Here is a 21,907-nt window from a genome sequence, read left to right as displayed (position 1 = left end):
CTTTTCCAGGAGTTAAATCTCTGTAACCAGCTGGAAATGAAGTTCACCATAAAAACTGCACAGAGATCATATATTACAGGCCCTCTCCTCTTGTATCAGCACCTTTCAAGTGATAAGGCAGCAGCCAGTCATAGATCTTCCGAAGTGGGAACATAAGGGAAAAAAACAGTGAGGAAGGTGCTTCAATTCCTACAAACGTTAAAAAAGAGAGCAATTATGGGCCAATGTTAAAGGACATTAATACCAAACTTTAATGAAGTTGAATGGTATCCATACATAGCACTGCAATACAATCGCAGTTGACTTCAACATTAAAATTCTGTATTATTTAATACTTGCAAAAAAAAGACTAATAATCCCTTGTGTACAAAAGAAAGCAACAACACTAGATTACAAAACCACATGGTACTGAAAACAAGATCCGTATTCTAAGAACAGAAGATAGGAGATGCATAGACAGTCCAATGCCAAGTGTTTCCTTTTCAAAACCAAGAAAATGTACTCCATTGCCCATCCAGGTCCTCTGATCTTTCATTTTCTTTAAATAAGGTCAGCAACTAGAAAAGAAAATGGAGATAAATGTTAATATTTTGTTAAAAATCTGTACAATCTAAATTGTATATACACAGAACATACAAGACAATCTGCTTTATGTGCACTTAATTTAATGCCTCTAAAAATTCCTATTGAGAAAAATGAATGGAGGAAGCTGTGCTTTTATGGCCTTCACTTAATAAACTTACCTGAGGTTTGCAGAGTCACAGGACTATGAAACTGCCATTTGTTGTCTGGGTGGTATACTTTTACAATGGCTGTGATTATCTTGGTAACCTTTACTATCAGTCTTGGGGTTATATGTTTATCAGTCAGCATCATTGGGTTATATGTTGTTAATTGGGGGTGCGGAAGGGAGGTTGTGAGCAGGAAAAGAATAAGAAAAGGAAGGAAGGGAAGGAGATGGAATCCATCACCCAGGGTTCTGTTCCTGAGCACTATTCAGCAATGTCTTCTGAAATTGAGCATACACGTTTAGGGCCAAATGCTCAGCTGTGTTGGATTCTGGCACTTGATGCAGAGAATGGTTTTCAGCACCAGGCTGCACAGTGCTGGCATCATCTTTGGAACAGTAACCCGGTGTGATTTGCTACCTTCAGGACAGGACATGCAAGAATACAATTCAAGGAAAGAACCAGACAGAATCCCAGTATGCTGTATCATGCTCCTTCCTTATAACACCGAGGGAGGCTGGGAAAGACAGAGGGGTATAGAAAAGGAAAGATTCCCGTCTAAAAATTGCGTGAATGCAAACTTGGTGCGTTAATAGTATATATAGCACTATTTTTTCTTTGGCCTCCTTATCTCGAGAGACAATGGATACGCGCCTGGAGGTGGTCAGTGGTTTGTGAAGCAGCGCCTGGAGTGGCTATAAAGGCCAATTCTAGAGTGACAGGCTCTTCCACAGGTGCTGCAGAAAAATTTGTTTGTCGGGGCTGTTACACAGTTGGCTCTCCCCTTGCGCCTCTGTCTTTTTTCCTGCAAACTACTAAGTCTCTTCGACTCGCCACACTTTAGCCCCACCTTTATGGCTGCCCGCCAGCTTTGGCGAACGCTGGCAACTGACTCCCACGACTTGTGATCAATGTCACAGGATTTCATGTCGCGTTTGCAGACGTCTTTAAAGCGGAGACATGGACGGCCGGTGGGTCTGATACCAGTAGTGAGCTCGCTGTACAATGTGTCTTTGGGGATCCTGCCATCTTCCATGCGGCTCACATGGCCAAGCACTATGAGGACAGCCTTATTTGTCAAAGATAATCTGCCACTGTGAGATGATCTTTCACCTGGTTGTTTCCAGCTTCATTCTGACCTGCAACTTTATTTATGCAGTCAGTACTTAGTACAAACTGTTAATTCTGCAGTTTAGAGGTTGTTAGAAGGTCTTAAATACACAAAAAGCAATTGAACATTAACCAGGTGTTACTTACTCATGTTTAAGGTGCATAAATGCAAGAACAATGTGCAAACTAGCAAGTAAGACAGCTGTTTCTGCCTAAAATAAACGTAGTACTTAAAATGCTATAACCACCAACTTCATTCATGTTAACGGAAATGGCTAATAGTTAGTGCTTTTTGAACTTTATAAGTGACTACTCATTTTAAACATGGACTTTTTAAATGGCATGGTGGGTTTGGGGGTGCGGCGGGGGTGCTGTAGTTCGAGCTAATGGTTCCATGTTTATTATTGGCATCAGTGACTCCAGAACAAGTGTTCACAAAGTGCTAAAGCACCTAATCTGGGTCATTTCTGTTACATTGATCAATAAAGACGATACTGGATTGCCACAGCCTTATCAAACTGTTGAAGAACACCCAGCCAGATCAGGGGATACTGTAATTAGAGCTCACCATTCATTGGCATTTCATCAATCTGTGTAGAGTAGTACTGTTCAATATCTCGCAGTATACGAATGTCATCATTCTTAACAAAGTTGATAGCCACACCTTTCCGGCCATATCGACCTGATCGACCAATCCTGCCAATCAATACAAGGACATGTCAACATCCAATACTGCAGTGGAATTTACTGGAGTGTAAATTTAACAGATTCAACAGATATTAGCTACCTGAGTATTAACACAGCAACTGATCATCAGCACCCAAAATAAAAACTACAATTCAACACATTACCTGCAACCAGTTACTACAAACACTTTCTCTTAGATAAAAGTTTACTGGTTCATCGTTTCGAGGATGTGTCCATAAACAACGTAAAATGTTAGTTAAGCGTCCCCTATATTCCCAATGCTTCTTCACATGAAATTTGCACATTATATTTTCAAATTACAGTTTGCCTTGCTCTCATTTTTATAGCACAGTTCATTTTATTCTCCTGTTTAGAATACATTGGTTTCAATCCTCAGATGCTCCATACTATACAAGTGAGCAGGGTGGAAAAGGGGATACTTTGAATTTCGCTATCAGCAATGTTAGAGAGAATAAGGTCCATTATTTCACTTAATAACCAGACTGAAACCAAAGCACAAAAGGGGAGCACAAACAAAGATCAGGTTGACAAGTTCTGTAGGCTCGAAATATGCATTATGAAATTTAACCTGGTACAGGAAAAACATGCCAAGGTTACCTATGAATATACAACTCTCTGTTATTTGGCAAATCATAGTTTATGATCAGCGACACCTGAGGAACATCCAATCCTCTCGCCCAAACGTCTGTAGAAATAAGTACTCGGCTGAAACGCAAAAACAGAAAGCAGTTATCTTTAAAACATTGTCATCAAAAATAGTCAGCAATACATAAGCAAGTTTTCAAACACCACCCACCTTGCACCAGAACGGAATTCCTTCATGATGGATTCCCTTTCCTTTTGGGGCATGTCACCATGCATTGATGACACCGTGAAGTTAGCCTCTCTCATTTTTTCAGTGAGCCAGTCTACCTGCAGTAAAGAAAGACTAGTATTGGAAGCTATTTGCTGTTGCAATTTCCTCTTTAAGGACAGTAATCATTTTGTACCAAGATGGATTCATTTTACTCAAAAAAAATTCTACTTCATTATCCAGCATCTGCAATTAACAAAATTATATTAAATGGCAAAACAGAATTTTTCATTTAGAGGTGGTGAAAAACGACATCTGCAGAAACTCCAGAACTTGAGTGAAACTTACCATTAACATTCAGAATGAAACCACAACATTATTGGATTCAACTATGCAATCTGTACTTTTCCCTTATTTGCAAGCCTTAATATCCCTTGCCTTCTTTGTTGCAATGTACATTTAAAAAATAAAATTTGTAATATATTTCCTAGTGGTTTTCAATAAATCCTTGTCTTATCTTACTAACGTGGCAGTGTTTCTAAGAGAGTTATGGTTTCACATTATTCTTAAATTATAAAAACACTCTGTGAACATATTCAGCATTAATTTACCCTTTTCTGACCTTTCTACATGTTTTCCATGCTCGTTAGTTTCAATTTCTAATCTTATTCTTTTGCATAAGCTCATTACTCCCACTCTCAAGAGAGTATCGCCACATACATTACCAGCCTGGAATAGGGAGCCCTCCAGCTTACTGTCACTACCAAGTGCTGTTAATTCTTCTCCCCAAATCAGACAACCGTCTCCATCTCAAAGAAAATCTTAAATGTAACAGTCAGTCAGTGGTCTAGTACTGTAGAGCACACACTGCTTTTATGTTAAAAATTTCAACCACTCACATATTGTCACTATGCTTCTGGGTTTTATTTTCCAGCACTGTCTTCTACTGAGGTTGGCTGATCATAGAGTTTATAAAAGAATCACTAAAAATTACAAAACTTAAGACTAGCTAATTGAGTCAGTAAGAATATGCATGTAAAAGCCAGTACATTTAGAATGTACTTCAGAATGGAGTTCATTTTCCTTATAAAAAGGAATTGATCGTCAGCTCAAGCTACAAATATTTTAATGTAAAACCTAGCATATAAATTTAGAAGATGGGTGGATAAGGACTGTTCCTGTACCTTCCGTTTTGTGTTGCAGAAAATAACAGCTTGAGTAATGGTCAGCGTGTCATACAAGTCACACAATGTATCGAACTTCCACTCCTCCCTTTCAACTGCTACAAAGAACTGTTTGATTCCTTCCAAGGTCAACTCATCACTGTAAACACAATACAATCAAGTAAATAAATGATTTTGCACATCAACGCGAAGCTGCAGAATTGCAGTGTAGTACAACTTTTGAACTACTACTGGCCACAGTTCCATTTCGCTCCCTCAAGTTGGTTTGTTCTTGAGATCCTGATGTAAAGTCTAGTCCCATTAGGGCATTAATTCCACTTCCACACCAGTTAAGCTACTGTCAAACATATAAAATCTTATTTTTATGTCAGTCTATATGACCTCCATTTGAACACTTGCACTAAGATAGCACACAGAGGACAAATGAGAACGGGATCTGTCAGAATTTAAATGGAACCAAGATCAGCACTGGTTCTTAGCTCCTCGAATTGTGCTGTGATTAAATGCACTTATTTTAATAGGAAATTTTAGGAAAATTATTTTAATTCTGTACATTGCAACCATTTAAAAATTTTCTCATCTGGTTTTAAAATCATTTGACCCCTAGCACCATGCAGCATTCTCTAAACAACAGCGTAGGCAGGGCCTTTGATGCTGGCTTTAAGCGAGAAGCACGTTTGAATAGAGTCATAGTCATAGAGAGATACAGCACTGAAACAGGCCCTTCGGCCCACCAAGTCTGTGCCGACCATCAACCACCCATTTATACTAATCCTAAATTAATCCCATATTCCCTACCACATCCCCACCTTCCCTCAATTCTCCTACCACCTACCTACACTAGGGGCAATTTACAATGACCAATTTACCTATCAACCTGCAAGTCTTTGGCTGTGGGAGAAAACCGGAGCACCTGGCGGAAACCCACGCGGTCACAGGGAGAACTTGCAAACTCTGCACAGGCAGTACCCAGAATCGAACCCGGGTCGCTGGAGCTGTGAGGCTGCGGTGCTAACCACTGTGCTGCATAAGACAGACCAGAGGGTAGTCTACATATTTGTGGCCCCCACTGCTTGTCATATGCACCCCGACTCCTTCTCGGCTGCCCACCCTGCCCCCTCTCAGCAGCCTGGCATTGTAAAGAAAGATTTGCATTTAGATAGCACTTTTCGTGACCACAGGACATCCTAAAGTGCTTTATAATTCAGTACTTTTGGTAGATGTGCAACTGAGCGCACAGACCAGGAAGGCCCGCAGTTTGATTGCAGATTGGTCCAGTGCTAGATTTCATTTGAGGCTGTGCTAGGACTGGCAAGTAGCCATAACTATCTGTAGACCAGAGACAACTCAACAGCTGTTGATTTTTAGCAAAGGTAAGATTTCTTAAAATTTAAAACATGAACGTTGCAAGACTTAGTATTCCAGAGAGGGCAGGAGCCAATGGAAGCAATACAAAAAGCCAAAAAATAATATTGAATGCGAATAAAATCTTGAACAAAGAACAGTACAGCACAGGAACAGGCCATTCGGTCCTCCAAGCCTGCGCCGATCTTGATGCCTGCCGAAACTAACACCTTCTGCACTTCCAGGGCCCATATTCCTCTATTCCCTTCCTATTCATATATTTGTCAAGATATCTCTTAAACGTCACTATCGTATCTGCTTTCACCACCCTGTGTAAAAAACTTGCCTCGCACATCCCCTCTAAACTTTGCCCCTCGCACCTTAAACCTGTGTCCCCTAGTAACTGACTCTTCCACCCTGGGAAAAAGCTTCTGACTATCCACTCTATCCATGCCGCTCATAACTTTGTAAACCTCTCCTCATTGCTAATGCCCTCCAGACCAGGCAACATCCTGTTAAACCTCCTCTGTACCCTCTCCAAAGCCTCCACGTCTTTCTGGTAGTGTGGCGACCAGAATTGCATGCAATATTCGAAGTGTGGCCTAACTAAGGTTCTGTACAGCTGCAACATGACTTGACCAGATACATTTTCCTCCAAATCATTTATATATACTACAAACAGCAAAGGACCCAGCACTGATCCCTGCGGAACACCACTAGTCACATCCCTCCATTCAGAAAACACCCATCCACTGTTACCCTCTGTCTTCTGTGACTGAGCCAGTTCTGTATCCATCTTGCCAGCTCACCTCTGATCCCGTGTGACTTCACCTTTTGCACCAGTCTGCCATGCGGGACCTTGTCAAAGGCTTTACTAAAGTCCATATAGACAACATCCACCGCCCTTCCCTCATCAATCATCTTCGTCACTTCCTCACTTCCTCAAAAAACTCAATCAAATTAGTAAGACACGACCTCCCCTTCACAAAACCATGCTGTCTCTCGCTAATAAGTTTGTTTGTTTCCAAATGGGAGTAAATCCTGTCCCGAAGAATCCTCTCTAATAGTTTCCCTACCACTGACGTAAGGCTCACCGGCCTATAATTTCCTGGATTATCCTTGCCACCCTTCTTAAACAAAGGAACAACATTGGCTATTCTCCAGTTCTCTGGGACCTCACCTGTAGCCAATGAGGATGCAAAGATTTCTGTCAAGGCCCCAGCAATTTCTTCCCTTACCTCCCTCAGTATTCTAGGATAGATCCCATCAGGCCCTGGGGACTTATCTACCTTAATGCTTTGCAAGACACCCAACACCACCTCCTTTTTGATAATGAGATGACTGAGACTATCTGCACTCCCTTCCCTAGGCTCATCATCCACCAAGTCCTTCTCCTTGGTGAATACTGATGCAAAGTACTCATTTAGCACCTCGTCCATTTCCTCTGGCTCCACGCATAGATTCCCATCTCTGTCCTTGAGTGGGCCAACCCTTTCCCTGGTTACCCTCTTGCTCTTTATATATGTATAAAAAGCCGTGGGATTTTCCTTAATCCTGTTTGCCTGAGTGGAAGTTAAAATTATTAAGGACAAGCTGTTTATACCACAAGTAACATCAGTGGCTCCGTCGGTAGCACTCTCGCCCAAGTCAGAAGGTTCAAGTCCCACTCCAGGACTTGAGCACAAAAATCAAGACTGGCACTGCAGTGCAGTACTGAAGGAGTACTGCGCAGTCAAGAGGTGCCATCATTTGGATGAGACATTAAACCGAGGCTCTGGCTAGACCATGGCTACCCAACCCGAACCCAACGACATGTGTCAGGTTCGGGTTGGGTCGCTCTTCCGGGTCTGGCATTCGGGCTCGGGTTGGATCGGACACACGCTATCACGACCTCTGGTACATGGCTCCAATGTTAACGTACCTTGTGGACTTGAAAGGCTACTTAGTTACAGTTTTTTTAAGCTTGTGCAGATAAGCAACAAAGTGAAAAACGGAAGCTAGGTTAACTGATGGTCGGGTCGGGTGCGGGGAAAAAAATGAAAGGACTCGGGCCGGGTCAGATGTGGTTCTGTTGGGCTCGGGTCAGGTTTCATTTGCAGACCCGAGCCGGCCTTTAGCTCTGGCTGCCCTCTCAGGTGAACGAAAATGATCCCATGGTACTATTTCAAAGACGAGGAGGGGAGTTATCCCCAGTGTCTTGACCAATATTTAATCAACATCACAACAAATTATCTGATCATTACATTACTATTTGTGGGAGCTTGCTGTGTTGCCATGTTTCCTACATTACAAGAGTGACTAAACTTCAAAAGTACTTAATTATAAAGCACTTTAGGACGTTCTGTGGTCATGAAAAGTGCTTTCTAAATGCAAATCTTTCTTCAACAATGCCAGGCTGCCACAAGGGGGCAGGGTGGGCAGCCGAGATGAAGTAGGGGCCACAAATATGCAGACTACCTCTAGTCTTACATATTTATTTTCTATTTCAATGTGGTGCTGCATACTCTGTTGGTTAGAGAATGCTGCAGTGCTAGGGGCCCAAAATGATTATAAAACCCTATGAGAAAATGTTAAAATAGGTGCAATGTACAAGTTAAAATAATTTTCCTAAAACATCCTATTAAATTAAGTAGGGTAAAGGGAACATGTAATTTCTAACAAGGCCTAATTAGACAGCTCATAGTAAATTAACACTTGCCGTGGCAATATACATCAATTCAGTAGAAGAATGAGAAAGTCAAATCAAATTACTTAATAAAAACAAGAAATGCTGGAACCACTCAGCAGGTCTGGCAGCATCTGTGGAAAGAGAAGCAGAGTTAACGTTAACTCTGCTTCTCTTTCCACAGATGCTGCCAGACCTGAGTGGTTCCAGCATTTGTTGTTTTTATTTCAGATTTCCAGCATCTGCAGTATTTTGCTTTCAAATTACTTAATAATTTGGATCAAATGCAAACAGTTTTAGTAATTCCAGTAAATGAGGAACTTCATACTGCAACGGCTTGTACTGAAATCGCACAGTCTCTGCTAAACCTTGTGAGCTTCCAAGGCAAACTGAAATGGCACCGTTACTAATACAGAAACAACAATGTACCGTTTAACCAGGATTCGGATCGGGTCAGTCATGAACTTGTTGGTCATTTCTAAAATTTCGTGAGGCAACGTGGCACTGATCAGAATCACCTGTGTGGCTGGAGGTAAATATCTGTACACGTCATAGATCTGCTCCTTAAAACCTGCAGTCAGGAAAGAAAGTTAAATGATGCTGCCAGACGCACCGTACAAATATCTCACAGACTGGTTTTAAGATAATATTTCAATCAGTTCATCTTTGAATGATTCAACACAAAACAAAATTCAGTATTAAAAATACAAGTAGGTTTTTTTTCTAACAGCGTCTTACATAAGCATCTCAAAACGTTAGTTTAAAACAAACACTTTTAGCATGTCTAGAAAAACAGCCTTTGCACACAAAACAGATCATTCAAAACTAATGGGATAGGGAAACCACAACAGTTATGGTTATATCAGTTCTCAGTAACTTTACAACCTAACATATGTTTAATGTGGAGCTAAGTAGAATAACAGTCTTATTTACTGCAATGTTTTAGGCAAAATATGTTGGACAAAAGTGTAACTAGTTACTGCAAGGGATACGAACACAGTAACAGAAATAGGCCATTCAGTCCCTCAAGCCACTTCTGCCATTCAATTAGGTCATGGCTGATCTGCACCTCAATCCCATTAACCCACCTTTGCTCCATATTCCTTGATAACAATATTACCGTATGCTGCACAGGTCACTCAGGAGTTGAGATAACGCATGTTGAGATACCACGCACACACGGCCACGCAAAAACATTTAAAAGTACCATGCATTCAAATGAACTGGCTGCACACAACGAAAAGTTAGAGGGGACGTTGCTTGATACGCAAACCCAACAAAAATCAGTTGCTTACAGTCTTGAAATTTTCAACTGACCCAATCTCAACAACCTTTTGCAGGAGACAGTTCCAGATTTCCACCAAGCTGTGTGTGAAAAATACTTCCTGATTTTGCCTCTTACAGGCCTCGCTCTAACTTTAATCTCATATTCCCTTGTTTTGGACTCCTGCACCAGCGGATATAATTTCTCTTTCTCCACCCTACCGAGTCCTTTTATATTTTAAACACCTTGATAAGATCAACCCTCAGTCTTCTATACACAAGGAGTACAAGACAAGCTATGCAAACCATCCCCAGAATTTACTTATCAGGTACCTTTGTTCAGCATCTCATCTGCTTCATCAAGAACCAACATTTTGATGGCACGTGTCCTCAAACTTCGTCTTCGGATCATATCTGTTAAAATGAAACCTATAGTCAGAGTCACCTTCCATGTGTTCACTGGCCTCCCAAGTTATGGCTGGCAGCACAACAATTAAAGTTTTGAATAACTGCTCTGGAAAAACCATTAAAAATGTAATTACAAATCCATACCTGTTTAATTCAACTGATCAGCCATAAGCTACATTACAACAATCCACCCCACCACTCAGACTTTGGCAGATGTTTGATGACTAAAACCACTGGGGGCAGTTGACACTATTTATTGCCCTATGATTATCGAAACCAACTATTTGGTGAGGATGTTCTCTTCCTTTTTCTGAAAAGGGGTGGAACAGATGATAGGAAAGTATCAGGATTCTCATCACAACTCGGTCTTGTAGATATAAGCTTTAAAAGGGAGAGTGAAAACTGATGACAAGTTTGCATTTACATCCATAATGTGTAATGTGACAGGATTAATTAATGACCTCAGAGTAAAGGCACCTCTAGGTAGCAGCGACCACAATATGATTGAATTTTATATCCAGTTTGGAAGAGAGAAGAGTGAGTCTAAGACTAGTATTTTAAACTTAAATAAGGGCAAATGTATTCCATGTGAGCATGAAAGCAGAGCTAGCTGAAGTGAACTGTGTTACTAGGCTAGGAGATAGATCAACAGAGAAGTAGTGGCAAACATTCAATGGGATATTTCAGAATACGTATATTCCTACTATAAAGAAAAATTCTAAGGAGAGAACCCACCATCCGTGGTTAATTAAAGAAGTTAAGGAAAGCATCAAACTTAAGGAAAAAGCATATAATGGTGCAAAGATGAGTGGCATGTCAGATGATTTGTCAGAATATAAAGGAAGGCAGAGAACAACAAAAAGATTAATCGGGAGAAAGAAATTAGAGTATGAAAGGAAGCTAGCTAGTAAGTAAAAATGGATAGCAAGAGTTGCTACAGGTATTTAAAAAGGAAAAGAGTAAGTAAAGTGAGCGTTGGTCCTCTATAGAGTGAGAATGGGGAGTTAATAGTAGATAATAAGGGAATAACAGATGAAATTAACAAATATTTTGTTTCTGTCTTCACTATAGAGGACACAAAAAACATTCCAGTAATAGCTGTAAAACAGGAGGTGGAAGGAAGAGAGAAACTTGGTGAAATTAGAATCACCAGGGAAGCGGCACTGACAAAACTGATGGAGCTGCGGGCTGACAAGTCCCCGGGTCCCGATGGGCTTCATACTAGGGTCTTAAAAGAGGTGGCTAATCAGGTAGTAGATGCATTGGTGGTAATTTTTCAAAATTCGCTAGATTTTGGAAAGGTTTCATCAGACTGGAAAATAGCAAATATAACCCCTCTATTCAAGAGGCTGGGGGGGGGGGGGGGGGGGGTGGGGAGGAGGAGGCAGAAAACAGGTAACTATAGGCCAGTTAGCTTGACATCTGTCATGGGGAAGGTGTTAGAATTGATTATTAAGGAGGCTATAGCTGGGCACTTAGGAAAACTCAAGGTAATCAGGAATAGTCAGCATGGTTTTGTGAAAGGGAGATCGTGTTTAATCAATTTATTGGAGTTCTCTGAAGGAGTAACATGTGCCATGGATAAAGGGGAGCCCGTTTACGTACTATACTTGGATTTCCAAAATGCATTTGACAAGGTGCCACATAAAAGGTTATTGTGCAAAGTAGGAGCTTATGGTGTAGTGGGTAACATATTAGTATGGACAGAAGATTGGCTGGCTGGCAGAAAACAGACAGTATGCATGAATGGGTCCTTTTCTGATTGGCAGGATGTGACGAATGGTGTTCTGCAGGGGCCTGTGCTGGGGCCTCAACTTTTTACAAGCTATATCAATGACTTAGATGAGGGGAGCAACAGCATGGTAGTTAAATTTGCAGACGACACAAAGAAAGGTAGGAAAGTATGATGTGAAGAGGACATAAGGAGGCTGAAGACCGATATAGACTGGTTGAGTGAGTGGGCAAAAATTTGGCAGATGGAGTATAATGTGGGAAAATGTGAAGTTGTTCACTTTGGCAGGAAGAATAAAAAGCAGAATATTACTTAAACAGAGAATGACTGCAGAACTCAGTGATGCAGAGGGATCTAGGTGTTCTAGTTAGTATACAGGTACAGCAAGTAATAAAGAAGGCTAATGGAATGCTATCCTTTATTCTGAGAGGAATTGAAAATAAAAGTAAGAATGTTATGCTTCAGTTATACAGGGCATTGGTGAGACCACATCTCAACTACTGTGTGCAGTTTTGTTCTCGCTATTTCAGGAAGGATGTGAATGCATTGGAGGTGGTTTATTAGATTGAAACCTGGAACAAGAGGGTTGTCTTATGAGGAAAGGTTGGACAGACTGGGCTTGTTTTCCCTGGAACTTAGAAGAGTGAGGGGAGACTTGACTGAAGTATATAAGATTCTGAACGGTACTGACAAGGTGGCTGTGGAAAGGATGTTTCCTCTTGTGGGGAAGTCCAGAACTAGGGGGCATTGTTTTAAAATTAGGGGTCGCCCTTTTAGGACAGAAATGAGGAGAATCTTTTTCTCTGAGGGTTGTGTGACTTTGGAACTCTCTGCCTCAGAAGGTGGTAGAGGCGGGGTCATTGAATAATTTTAAGGCAGGGTCGTTAGATTCTTATTAGGCAAGGGAATCAAGGGTTATCGGGGGTTGATGGGAGTGTGGTATTTGAGACACAGAAAGAACAGCCATTATCTTATTGAATGGCAGAGCAGGCTAGAGGGACTGAATGGCCTACCTCTGCTCCTAATTCGTATCTTCATATGATGATGGAACTGTACATGAATGGAGTATGGCTTCACTTATGTTTGATAAATATACATAATCCCATTAAATTATATGGCATCAAACTCCATACATCAGCAATGTGTTGTGTTTGACTTCTGGTGGTGTTAGCCGTAGCTCAGTGTTAGTACTTTCACCCCGAGACAGAGGTTGTGGTTCAAGCCCTGCTCCAGAGACCTGAACTCATAATCTAGGCTGACACTTGTGTGTGGTATGGAGAGCTGCATGGTTGGAGGTGTCGTCTTTCAGATGAGACATTAATCCCTCGCTGGTGGATGTAAAAGATTCCATAGCGCTATTTCATAGATGATCAGGGCAGTCTTTCAATGTCCTGGTTAATATCGTGCTGGAGTCTGCCCTCATTAGTAACTGCCACAAATTTGATGGGCTGAATGTCCTGTAAAGTTTTATAATTTTAATTACTACAGAATAAACAGAGATAACTAAACTAATGGGTCCCTTTATATCATGTGCACTATGATTTATGAAGTTTTCTAAATGTGTTACCCGTTTACAACATTTTATTTTATTAGACCACCGTTGCTGAACTGCAACGAAGCACAGAGGTTTCAAACCAACTGACAACAATGGAAAGGTAAATACTGAAAACGCAATGTGGTTAACTTGTTCAAGATGAATTAAACATTTAATAATCATTAAAAAAAAATGCAGGACAAAACAGGTTTCTTACCAAATACACGTCCTGGAGTACCAGCAACTACATGCTGTCCATAGTCCAACTTCCGAATGTCTTCTCCAACATTGGTACCTCCAATACAAGCATGGCATTGTACATTCATATAGTCACCGAGAGCAAGGAGGACCTGATGAATAAACAAAAGACACTCAGACATGGCAATAAAATGGTACCAAATAATGCACGACAATCCTATTGCAAGGAACTCGGCTTGTGGAGATTCAGGAGGGACTAGCAAATCCTACAGATAATGTTCCCCATCTACATGTACTAAACATTTTCAGATTATCTTCAAAGCTTCTAATACATCTTGCTGTGATAAAGTTTACAATATGATGGATGAGAAGCAAAAAATCCTATGACTCTATTGAAGACACCTTTCCCCATGTCCAGGCCAACATTCATCCTTCAAGCATCATCAGTCACTTATATCATTTGCTGTATGTGGGACCTTGCTGTGCACAAATTGGTTACCACTATACTTAAATAATGGGCTGCGGAGCACTTTGGGACATCCTGAGATTGTGAAAGGCACTATATAACTGCGAACTCTTATTATATTTGAAGATATGCCAAAAGACGGAAATAAATTGGTTTGAAGCTAACAGTTCATATGTTAAATAGACAATGAACTTAGACCTATGCTCACCATTTGTATGACATCCAGTTAAAAAATTGAGACACTGATTACCTGATTAAGACCTAGATAAATTATGTATAAACAAATATCCTATATTTTCACTTGCATTTGAAAGTCCTCCCCTCAACTCTTACTGGAAGATAGGATTCAATTCATGTAAAGCATCACAGCAAAGCCCATCTGTTCTCACCAAATGTCCATGTGAACACTTTCCAGAAAGGGTCGCTGGATAGTAATCAGAAACAGAAGATTTATTCTGTCAGCACTAATTGTAATATCCCATTTCTGCCCGGGCTGAAATTGGTTAACTCAGCATGACGGTGGAACTACCAAGTTACACAATGCATTCTGTCAGTACGCCATTAGGGAAGTTGTAACTTAGTAGAATGATGAAATAGAAATCATTGCAGTACAATCTGGAATATATCCTTGAATTACTAACATGCATATATCAGGAAGGATGGTTCCAGAGCCACAGATTTACACTGACGGAAGAAGTTAAATTCCATTTTAATGATGTGAAATTCTGGGTTTTGAAACCAACTTTGGGAATTAAATCCTTTGATTCAGTTTACAGTTAGGACCACTAGTTCATAATAACTGAAAAAATCAAACTGCACTTTTATTACAGATGATTGCCGGATATTTAACAGTGTTTTGGGGTTAGAAGACCCCTAGTGCATTCCATGAAAGCCGTAAACCAGTATTGAAAATGACCCTGCAGTGGAATATGAAATGGCATCTTTCATCCCAATTCAATGATGGAAGACAGTCTTACAACATGTTTAAGTCTTACCTTCTGTATCTGCCCTGCGAGTTCCCGAGTTGGTGCCAGTATTAAAGCCTGGGTCTCACGGACCTAAATTTAAGAAAGGTATCAAAAGGGAAATAAACAACACCCGATTGTGAATTGTCAATTGGACATTTCATTAAGCCAGAACTGATGCTAAAACAAACTATATGAACCATGCCCTTATCAACACCAAAACAACTTTCTGCTTTATTTCTTTCCTTGTACAGTCCTGAATATAATCAATTTACTAGGGAAAAGTCATGTGAATCTGTTAATAAGTTTTACCTGAATGTCCAGGCATTGTAATACTGACACACAGAAAGTTGCTGTCTTCCCTGTACCAGACTGGGATCTAGAAAACAATAATTAGAATTAAATAGCAATAGCACAATTTACAACAACATACAAGGTCAAAATTTTTAAAACAGCTATACTTACTGAGCAATGACGTCTCTCCCTTTGATTATTTGCTTGATGGCCCTTTGCTGAATGGCTGATGGTTTTTCAAAGCCTACAAAAAAGTAAAATATATATTGGTCCCATGGTGCACTACTCTTAACAATATATATCCACTTGCTAATCGTTTTACTAGAAAATGCTCAAGAAGTTCAGGTATTAGGTTTTGAGTCCAGTAATTGCAAAGAACAACAGACTGCATGAACTAAAATAAAAGCAAAATACTGCAGATGTTGGAAATCTGAAATAAAAACAGAAAGTGCTGGTCATGCAGCATTTGTGGAGAGAGAAGCAGAGTTAACATTTCAGGTCTGTGAATTTTCATCAGAAATGAATAGGCTGCATGAACTATTTGGCTTCGGTCTCAGCTCTTTTTTGTAAACGTTTTGCATTAAAAGCCATAGCCAGCACAGACAGAATGGCCTCCTTCTGTGCTGTAACAATTCTGAGATTCTGTGATCAGTGAACCGTGCCAAGCCTGCTATACTCTCAGCACTACATGAACTGCTATGCCTGTGCTGGGACGAGGGAGCAGTACCCCAGGACATGCGCGATGCCAACATCATCACCCTCTATAAAAACAAAGGTGACCGCGGTGACTGCAACAACTACCGTGGAATCTCCCTGCTCAGCATAGTGGGGAAAGTCTTTGCTCGAGTCGCTCTGAACAGGCTCCAGAAGCTGGCCGAGCGCGTCTACCCTGAGGCACAGTGTGGCTTTCGTGCAGAGAGATCGACTATTGACATGCTGTTCTCCCTTCGTCAGATACAGGAGAAATGCCGTGAACAACAGATGCCCCTCTACATTGCTTTCATTGATCTCACCAAAGCCTTTGACCTCGTCAGCAGACGTGGTCTCTTCAGACTACTAGAAAAGATCGGATGTCCACCAAAGCTACTAAGTATCATCACCTCATTCCATGACAATATGAAAGGCACAATTCAACATGGTGGCTCCTCATCAGAGCCCCTTCCTATCCTGAGTGGTGTGAAACAGGGCTGTGTTCTCGCACCCACACTTTTTGGGATTTTCTTCTCCCTGCTGCTTTCACATGCGTTCAAATCCTCTGAAGAAGGAATTTTCCTCCACACAAGATCAGGGGGCAGGTTGTTCAACCTTGCCTGTCTAAGAGCGAAGTCCAAAGTACGGAAAGTCCTCATCAGAGAACTCCTCTTTGCTGACGATGCTGCTTTAACATCTCACACTGAAGAATGCCTGCAGAGTCTCATCGACAGGTTTGCGTCTGCCTGCAATGAATTTGGCCTAACCATCAGCCTCAAGAAAACGAACATCATGGGGCAGGATGTCAGAAATGCTCCATCCATCAATATTGGCGACCACGCTCTGGAAGTGGTTCAAGAGTTCACCTACCTAGGCTCAACTATCACCAGTAACCTGTCTCTAGATGCAGAAATCAACAAGCGCATGGGTAAGGCTTCCACTGCTATGTTCAGACTGGCCAAGAGAGTGTGGGAAAATGGCGCACTGACACGGAACACAAAAGTCCGAGTGTATCAGGCCTGTGTCCTCAGTACCTTGCTCTACGGCAGCGAGGCCTGGACAACGTATGCCAACCAAGAGCGACGTCTCAATTCATTCCATCTTCGCTGCCTTCGGAGAATACTTGGCATCAGGTGGCAGGACTATATCTCCAACACAGAAGTCCTTGAAGCGGCCAACATCCCCAGCTTATACACACTACTGAGTCAGCGGCGCTTGAGATGGCTTGGCCATGTGAGCCGCATGGAAGATGGCAGGATCCCCAAAGACACATTGTACAGCGAGCTCGCCACTGGTATCAGACCCACCGGCCGTCCATGTCTCCGTTATAAAGACGTCTGCAAACGCGACATGAAATCGTGTGACATTGATCACAAGTCGTGGGAGTCAGTTGCCAGCATTCGCCAGAGCTGGCGGGCAGCCATAAAGACAGGGCTAAATTGTGGCGAGTCGAAGAGACTTAGTAGTTGGCAGGAAAAAAGACAGAGGCGCAAGGGGAGAGCCAACTGTGCAACAGCCCCAACAAACAAATTTCTCTGCAGCACCTGTGGAAGAGCCTGTCACTCCAGAATTGGCCTTTATAGCCACTCCAGGCGCTGCTTCACAAACCACTGACCACCTCCAGGCGCGTATCCATTGTCTCTCGAGATAAGGAGGCCCAAAAGAAGAAGAAGAAGAAGAACCGTGGCTGCAATGAGTAGTAACAACTTGACAAGGCTTCTTTAGCAGCATTGCCTAAACCTGTAACCTTCACCACCTAGAACAGGAGCCTGCAACCTTTTTAACCTGAAGAGCCTTTAAAAAAAAAATTGCCTAAAATAACTATTGGGTGCCGCAAGCCATAAATTTGGTATTTCTAAACCAAATACTTGGCAAATTGCTAAGTGTCTCTCATAGAATGCATAGTTTACATATATAAAATGTGTTGAATTTATGCACCACTGGGAAAAAAATTGAAATTAAAATAAACCCAACTCTGAATTATCATGTTTGACTTTTTTTTTTACTATAATTTTGTCATCTTTAAAACAAACATTAACTTAAGATGTGTAGAAATAAGACAATTTTTTTGGTTATTGATTCTCGGGATAAAAAAGCTTCTAATAGCAAATTCAGAATAATTTTTCATCTCAACTATATTAGGAACAATAATACTCACAACCACAAAATCAGTTCCTTGAATAAAAGGCATTATCAATAACCACGATGTAGTTATTCCAGTCAAACAGGTTTAGAGAACGATGATGTTTTTCGTTAAAATAATCATTTGAAACTGTAAAGCCTTTTATCCCCACAATAAAAACACAGCTCTTACTTCTCTTGACTTAATTATTTTTAGGCTTTTTTCACGTTAATGCAATCCAACTGGAAAAGGTTGGGAGCCACAAATGAGACATTAAAGAACTACGTGCTGCTCCGGAGCCGCAGGTTGCAGATTCCTGGCCTAGAAGAACAAATGCAGCAGGTGCATGGAAACAATATCACCTTTCATTGCCCTCCAAAGCACACAACATCCTGACTTGGGCACTTATTATTCCTTCATTGTCAGAGGGTCAAAGTCCTAAAACTCCCTACCAAACACTAAAGGGAATACCTTCACCATACAGCCTGCAGCAGGTTCAAGAAGTTGATCCACCACCTTCTCGAGGGCAGCTAGCGATGGACAATAAATGCTGTCCTTGCCAGAGATGCCCATATCTCACAGAATGAAGTAAAAATATTTCATTTGGAATTGTACATTTGTCTTCAGACTGTATCTCTGCAAGGAGATCCAAGAGATTCACAAGGTCAACAAATTTGTGTCCATTTGTTATATCTCAATCTTTCAGTCATTGCTTAACTACTAGAGTGTTATCTGTTGCTGCACACCAATGAAAAAAAATTCCTCTAACACCAGTACTTTTTCTTCCTTTGAATGGCTAATAGTCCTTTGGAAGGTAGTTCAGGAGGTCTCTGGGATTGCATCAATTTTTACAAAGGGTACACTGCACAGATATGTTTGAAAACTGCTGTAAAATATTGTGCTGCTTCTTTGACTGTATATCTATTACAAAGTATTTGCAGCGAAAAACAAGTCATTCAGCCTAACAATTCCATGTCAGTGTTTATGTTCCATACAAGTTTCCTCCTACCCCTCTTCAGCCACATCCAACAAGAGAGCACAACCACGAGGCAGGGTATTCTAATTTTTACTGTTAATTATACAGTTACATTAAATATGACACTATTTAATAGTTCAGTTGGTTGTCCATGCTTCACAGTCAATATCAGATTGAATAAGTCCCAGTCCCATTGCACATTTATTATGCTCACTCCTGTTATAATTGTGTCAGGCACTAAAGTTGTCCATATAGATTCGTAGCAATGCCCTATATCACTTTGCTTGAAGTAAAGACAGTTAGAAGACTGAATTTGCCAGAATGGATTTGGGGGAGGGGGGAGGGGGGGGGGGGTGGAGAGAGGAGAGACAAAGTTAAGAACTCCAACAAATTATACTTCCATACATCTGAATGAAACCATGAATGGCCTAACTTGGAAGTTAGTCTGGTTATCCTGCTGACACTTACAACTCAAGTTACAGAAATATAATAAATTTCTAAAAGTACTTGACAGATTAATATAGATCACTACTATCCAAGAAGTTGTCTAACCTCATCTAACAATACCCATTACTTAAAAGTACCTAAATGCATACGTTGGTTTTTGATGGATTCTTACTCACGTATGATGTCAGTTGCATCACCAGTGAGTCTTTTTCTAAGCCGTAGCTACCTGAATTGTTTACACACACACTCACTCTGGTAATAATTACTTATTCTAATTTAAATTTGTAATGATAAAAACACTATCTTTTATTGAAGAAAAAGGACTGTTTTGAGAATTGGTGGAGTAGTAAGTTTATCAGATTGCATATAAATACTTCACATCAGAGTTCTGTCACACCAAACCAGTAACTATGTCACAGAGAAAGATAAACATGGGATAAAGAATGTAAGAAAGGAGGTCGACGGAGGTGTGCTGGAGAGGAACAAACCAGGATCTGAGAAAAGCAAGTCTTTTGTTGGCACGTTTGATGATGATTGGGGAACATGCTGCAGATATGAATTTAAAAAATAAATAGCATAACTCATGAATAAAATCCAAGCTGACACAGCAAGCCCCGGAAGGGGGGGGGGGGGGGGGCAGCACATTTCACTTTGCTCGTAAAACTGCTTGGGTGACCTTGTATCCCACTGAAGCTGCAACCCTAAGTGTGGAGATTGGGCAGTTGTAGCTTGTGAAGTGTGATTGCACTTTTCTTTGTTAATTACCCTTTCACAACCTCAGCATATCTCAATGAGCTTTACAGCCAATTGAGTACATTTTAAGTAGTCAAAAAAGTCCACACACAGCAAGGACCCACAATGAGATAATTACTAAAAATCAGTTTTTAGTGATGTTGGCTGAGATAAATATGGGTCACGACACAAGGGAGGGCTCTCCTAAATAGTGCTATGGGGTCTCGTATGTTCACCTCGGTTTAACATGGCATCCGAAAGACAGCACCTCCAACAATGCTGCGGCGCCTCAGTACTGTACTGGAGTGTCAGCCTGGATGATGTGTTCAAGCTTCAGGAGTAGGGACTAACTTCTGACAGAGGCGAGAGTAGTACCCACTACACCCAGGAAATGAGATTAATGAAAGGGAAAAGGAAATGGATCGCGGGCCGAGGTGATTCATCAAGCAGTGGCGCTCCGGTCCCGGAGAGTGTAAACAAGCGCTACAATATGGAGGCATCAAGTACAGGCCTCAGGCCCCGGACCTGGAGCCAGGCCCCTGTTTTCTCACTGACACATTCACGTCAACTCCTTCTGTCGCCAACACCTGATGATACGTCCGAAGAGCAGCCAGCGACTGTGAGGCCTCTTGCCAGGCTAGGCCGCGCCGCACTCACCGTAGGCGTAAATTCCCCGCAGTAAATCCTCACGCAGGCCCATAGTATCGAAGGTGGGGGTGACGTCCACCTCCTCGCTGGTTTCGAATTCTACCTTGGAGATGTCCTCCTCCTTCAGGATGCGCTTTCTCCCGGAGCTCGCCATGATCGGGCCGCTAACGACACACACGCACTCGCCGCCACACTCACAGCGGCCGAAACCGCGCACGCGCGTACGTCACCTCGTCCCACGTGTCCCCAGCTGGCGCGTGCGTGGCACGTAGAGTCTGTCCAGCGCGCGTCCGTGCGATGACGTAATTGTAGGTGTGCCTTGGGTTTGATTGACAGCAGCCACTAAGCGATCCTATCCGGGTAAAACAATCCAAATGCTTAAGACCTGTTAAAGAAATAAGCTACGAGTCTGAAGTTCTATCGAATCCAGAGAAGCGAGAATTATATGATACTTGCTTCTGCAATCCAATTGTGCTTTTTCTTCCTCCTGTGTGTGATAAAATATCAGCATTTCACTGATGGACAGTCAAATTTTACAGTCACGGCATTTTAAGAATCTGAATTTCAGATTTCACGTACTTAAATCGTTAATTTCACAGTGTTGCAAAAAATGAAAATGGTGTATTTAAAACAAAAAAGACAAGGCAGGTTTCTGGATTCAAATTGCATTTATTATACACTCAAAAACAATTGTAAAAAGCTGATGATAAAGAGGTCACATTCTTTACTCTCCAAAGTCAGTGGTTGAATGTGAGTATGGAGCAACCTGCAACTGTCTCTTTCTTAATGCCCTATGGTCTGCCCGAAACTTGCTGGTCTTCCAGCGCAAAGAGTTGTCCACCACCGAATGTTGCAGACTGGCACATTCCAAGGTCCAGGACTACGTGCTGAGGGACGCAC

The 21,907-nt window shown here is 41.5% G+C and overlaps 1 protein-coding gene across 1 annotated transcript; it reads right to left on the bottom strand.

Annotated features, from left to right (window-relative positions):
• Nucleotides 1-227: 227 nt before the first annotated feature.
• On the bottom strand, nucleotides 228-21,250 carry eif4a3 (eukaryotic translation initiation factor 4A3). Its single transcript, XM_068044527.1, has 12 exons — nucleotides 21,017-21,250; nucleotides 15,564-15,636; nucleotides 15,411-15,477; nucleotides 15,129-15,191; nucleotides 13,687-13,819; nucleotides 10,129-10,209; nucleotides 8,962-9,103; nucleotides 4,524-4,662; nucleotides 3,343-3,458; nucleotides 3,144-3,251; nucleotides 2,407-2,534; nucleotides 228-557 (listed from the first exon to the last, which is right to left on the bottom strand). The coding sequence occupies exons 1-12, from the start codon at nucleotides 21,159-21,161 to the stop codon at nucleotides 541-543; spliced, it is 1,212 nt and encodes a 403-aa protein (XP_067900628.1). The 5' UTR covers nucleotides 21,162-21,250; the 3' UTR covers nucleotides 228-540.
• Between the last annotated feature and the right edge of the window lie 657 nt (nucleotides 21,251-21,907).

The sequence above is a fragment of the Heterodontus francisci genome, chromosome 13 (assembly GCF_036365525.1).
Source record: "Heterodontus francisci isolate sHetFra1 chromosome 13, sHetFra1.hap1, whole genome shotgun sequence".
In the NCBI taxonomy this organism is placed as follows: Eukaryota; Metazoa; Chordata; class Chondrichthyes; order Heterodontiformes; family Heterodontidae; genus Heterodontus; species Heterodontus francisci.
This window is presented reverse-complemented; position numbering and strand designations above follow the sequence as displayed.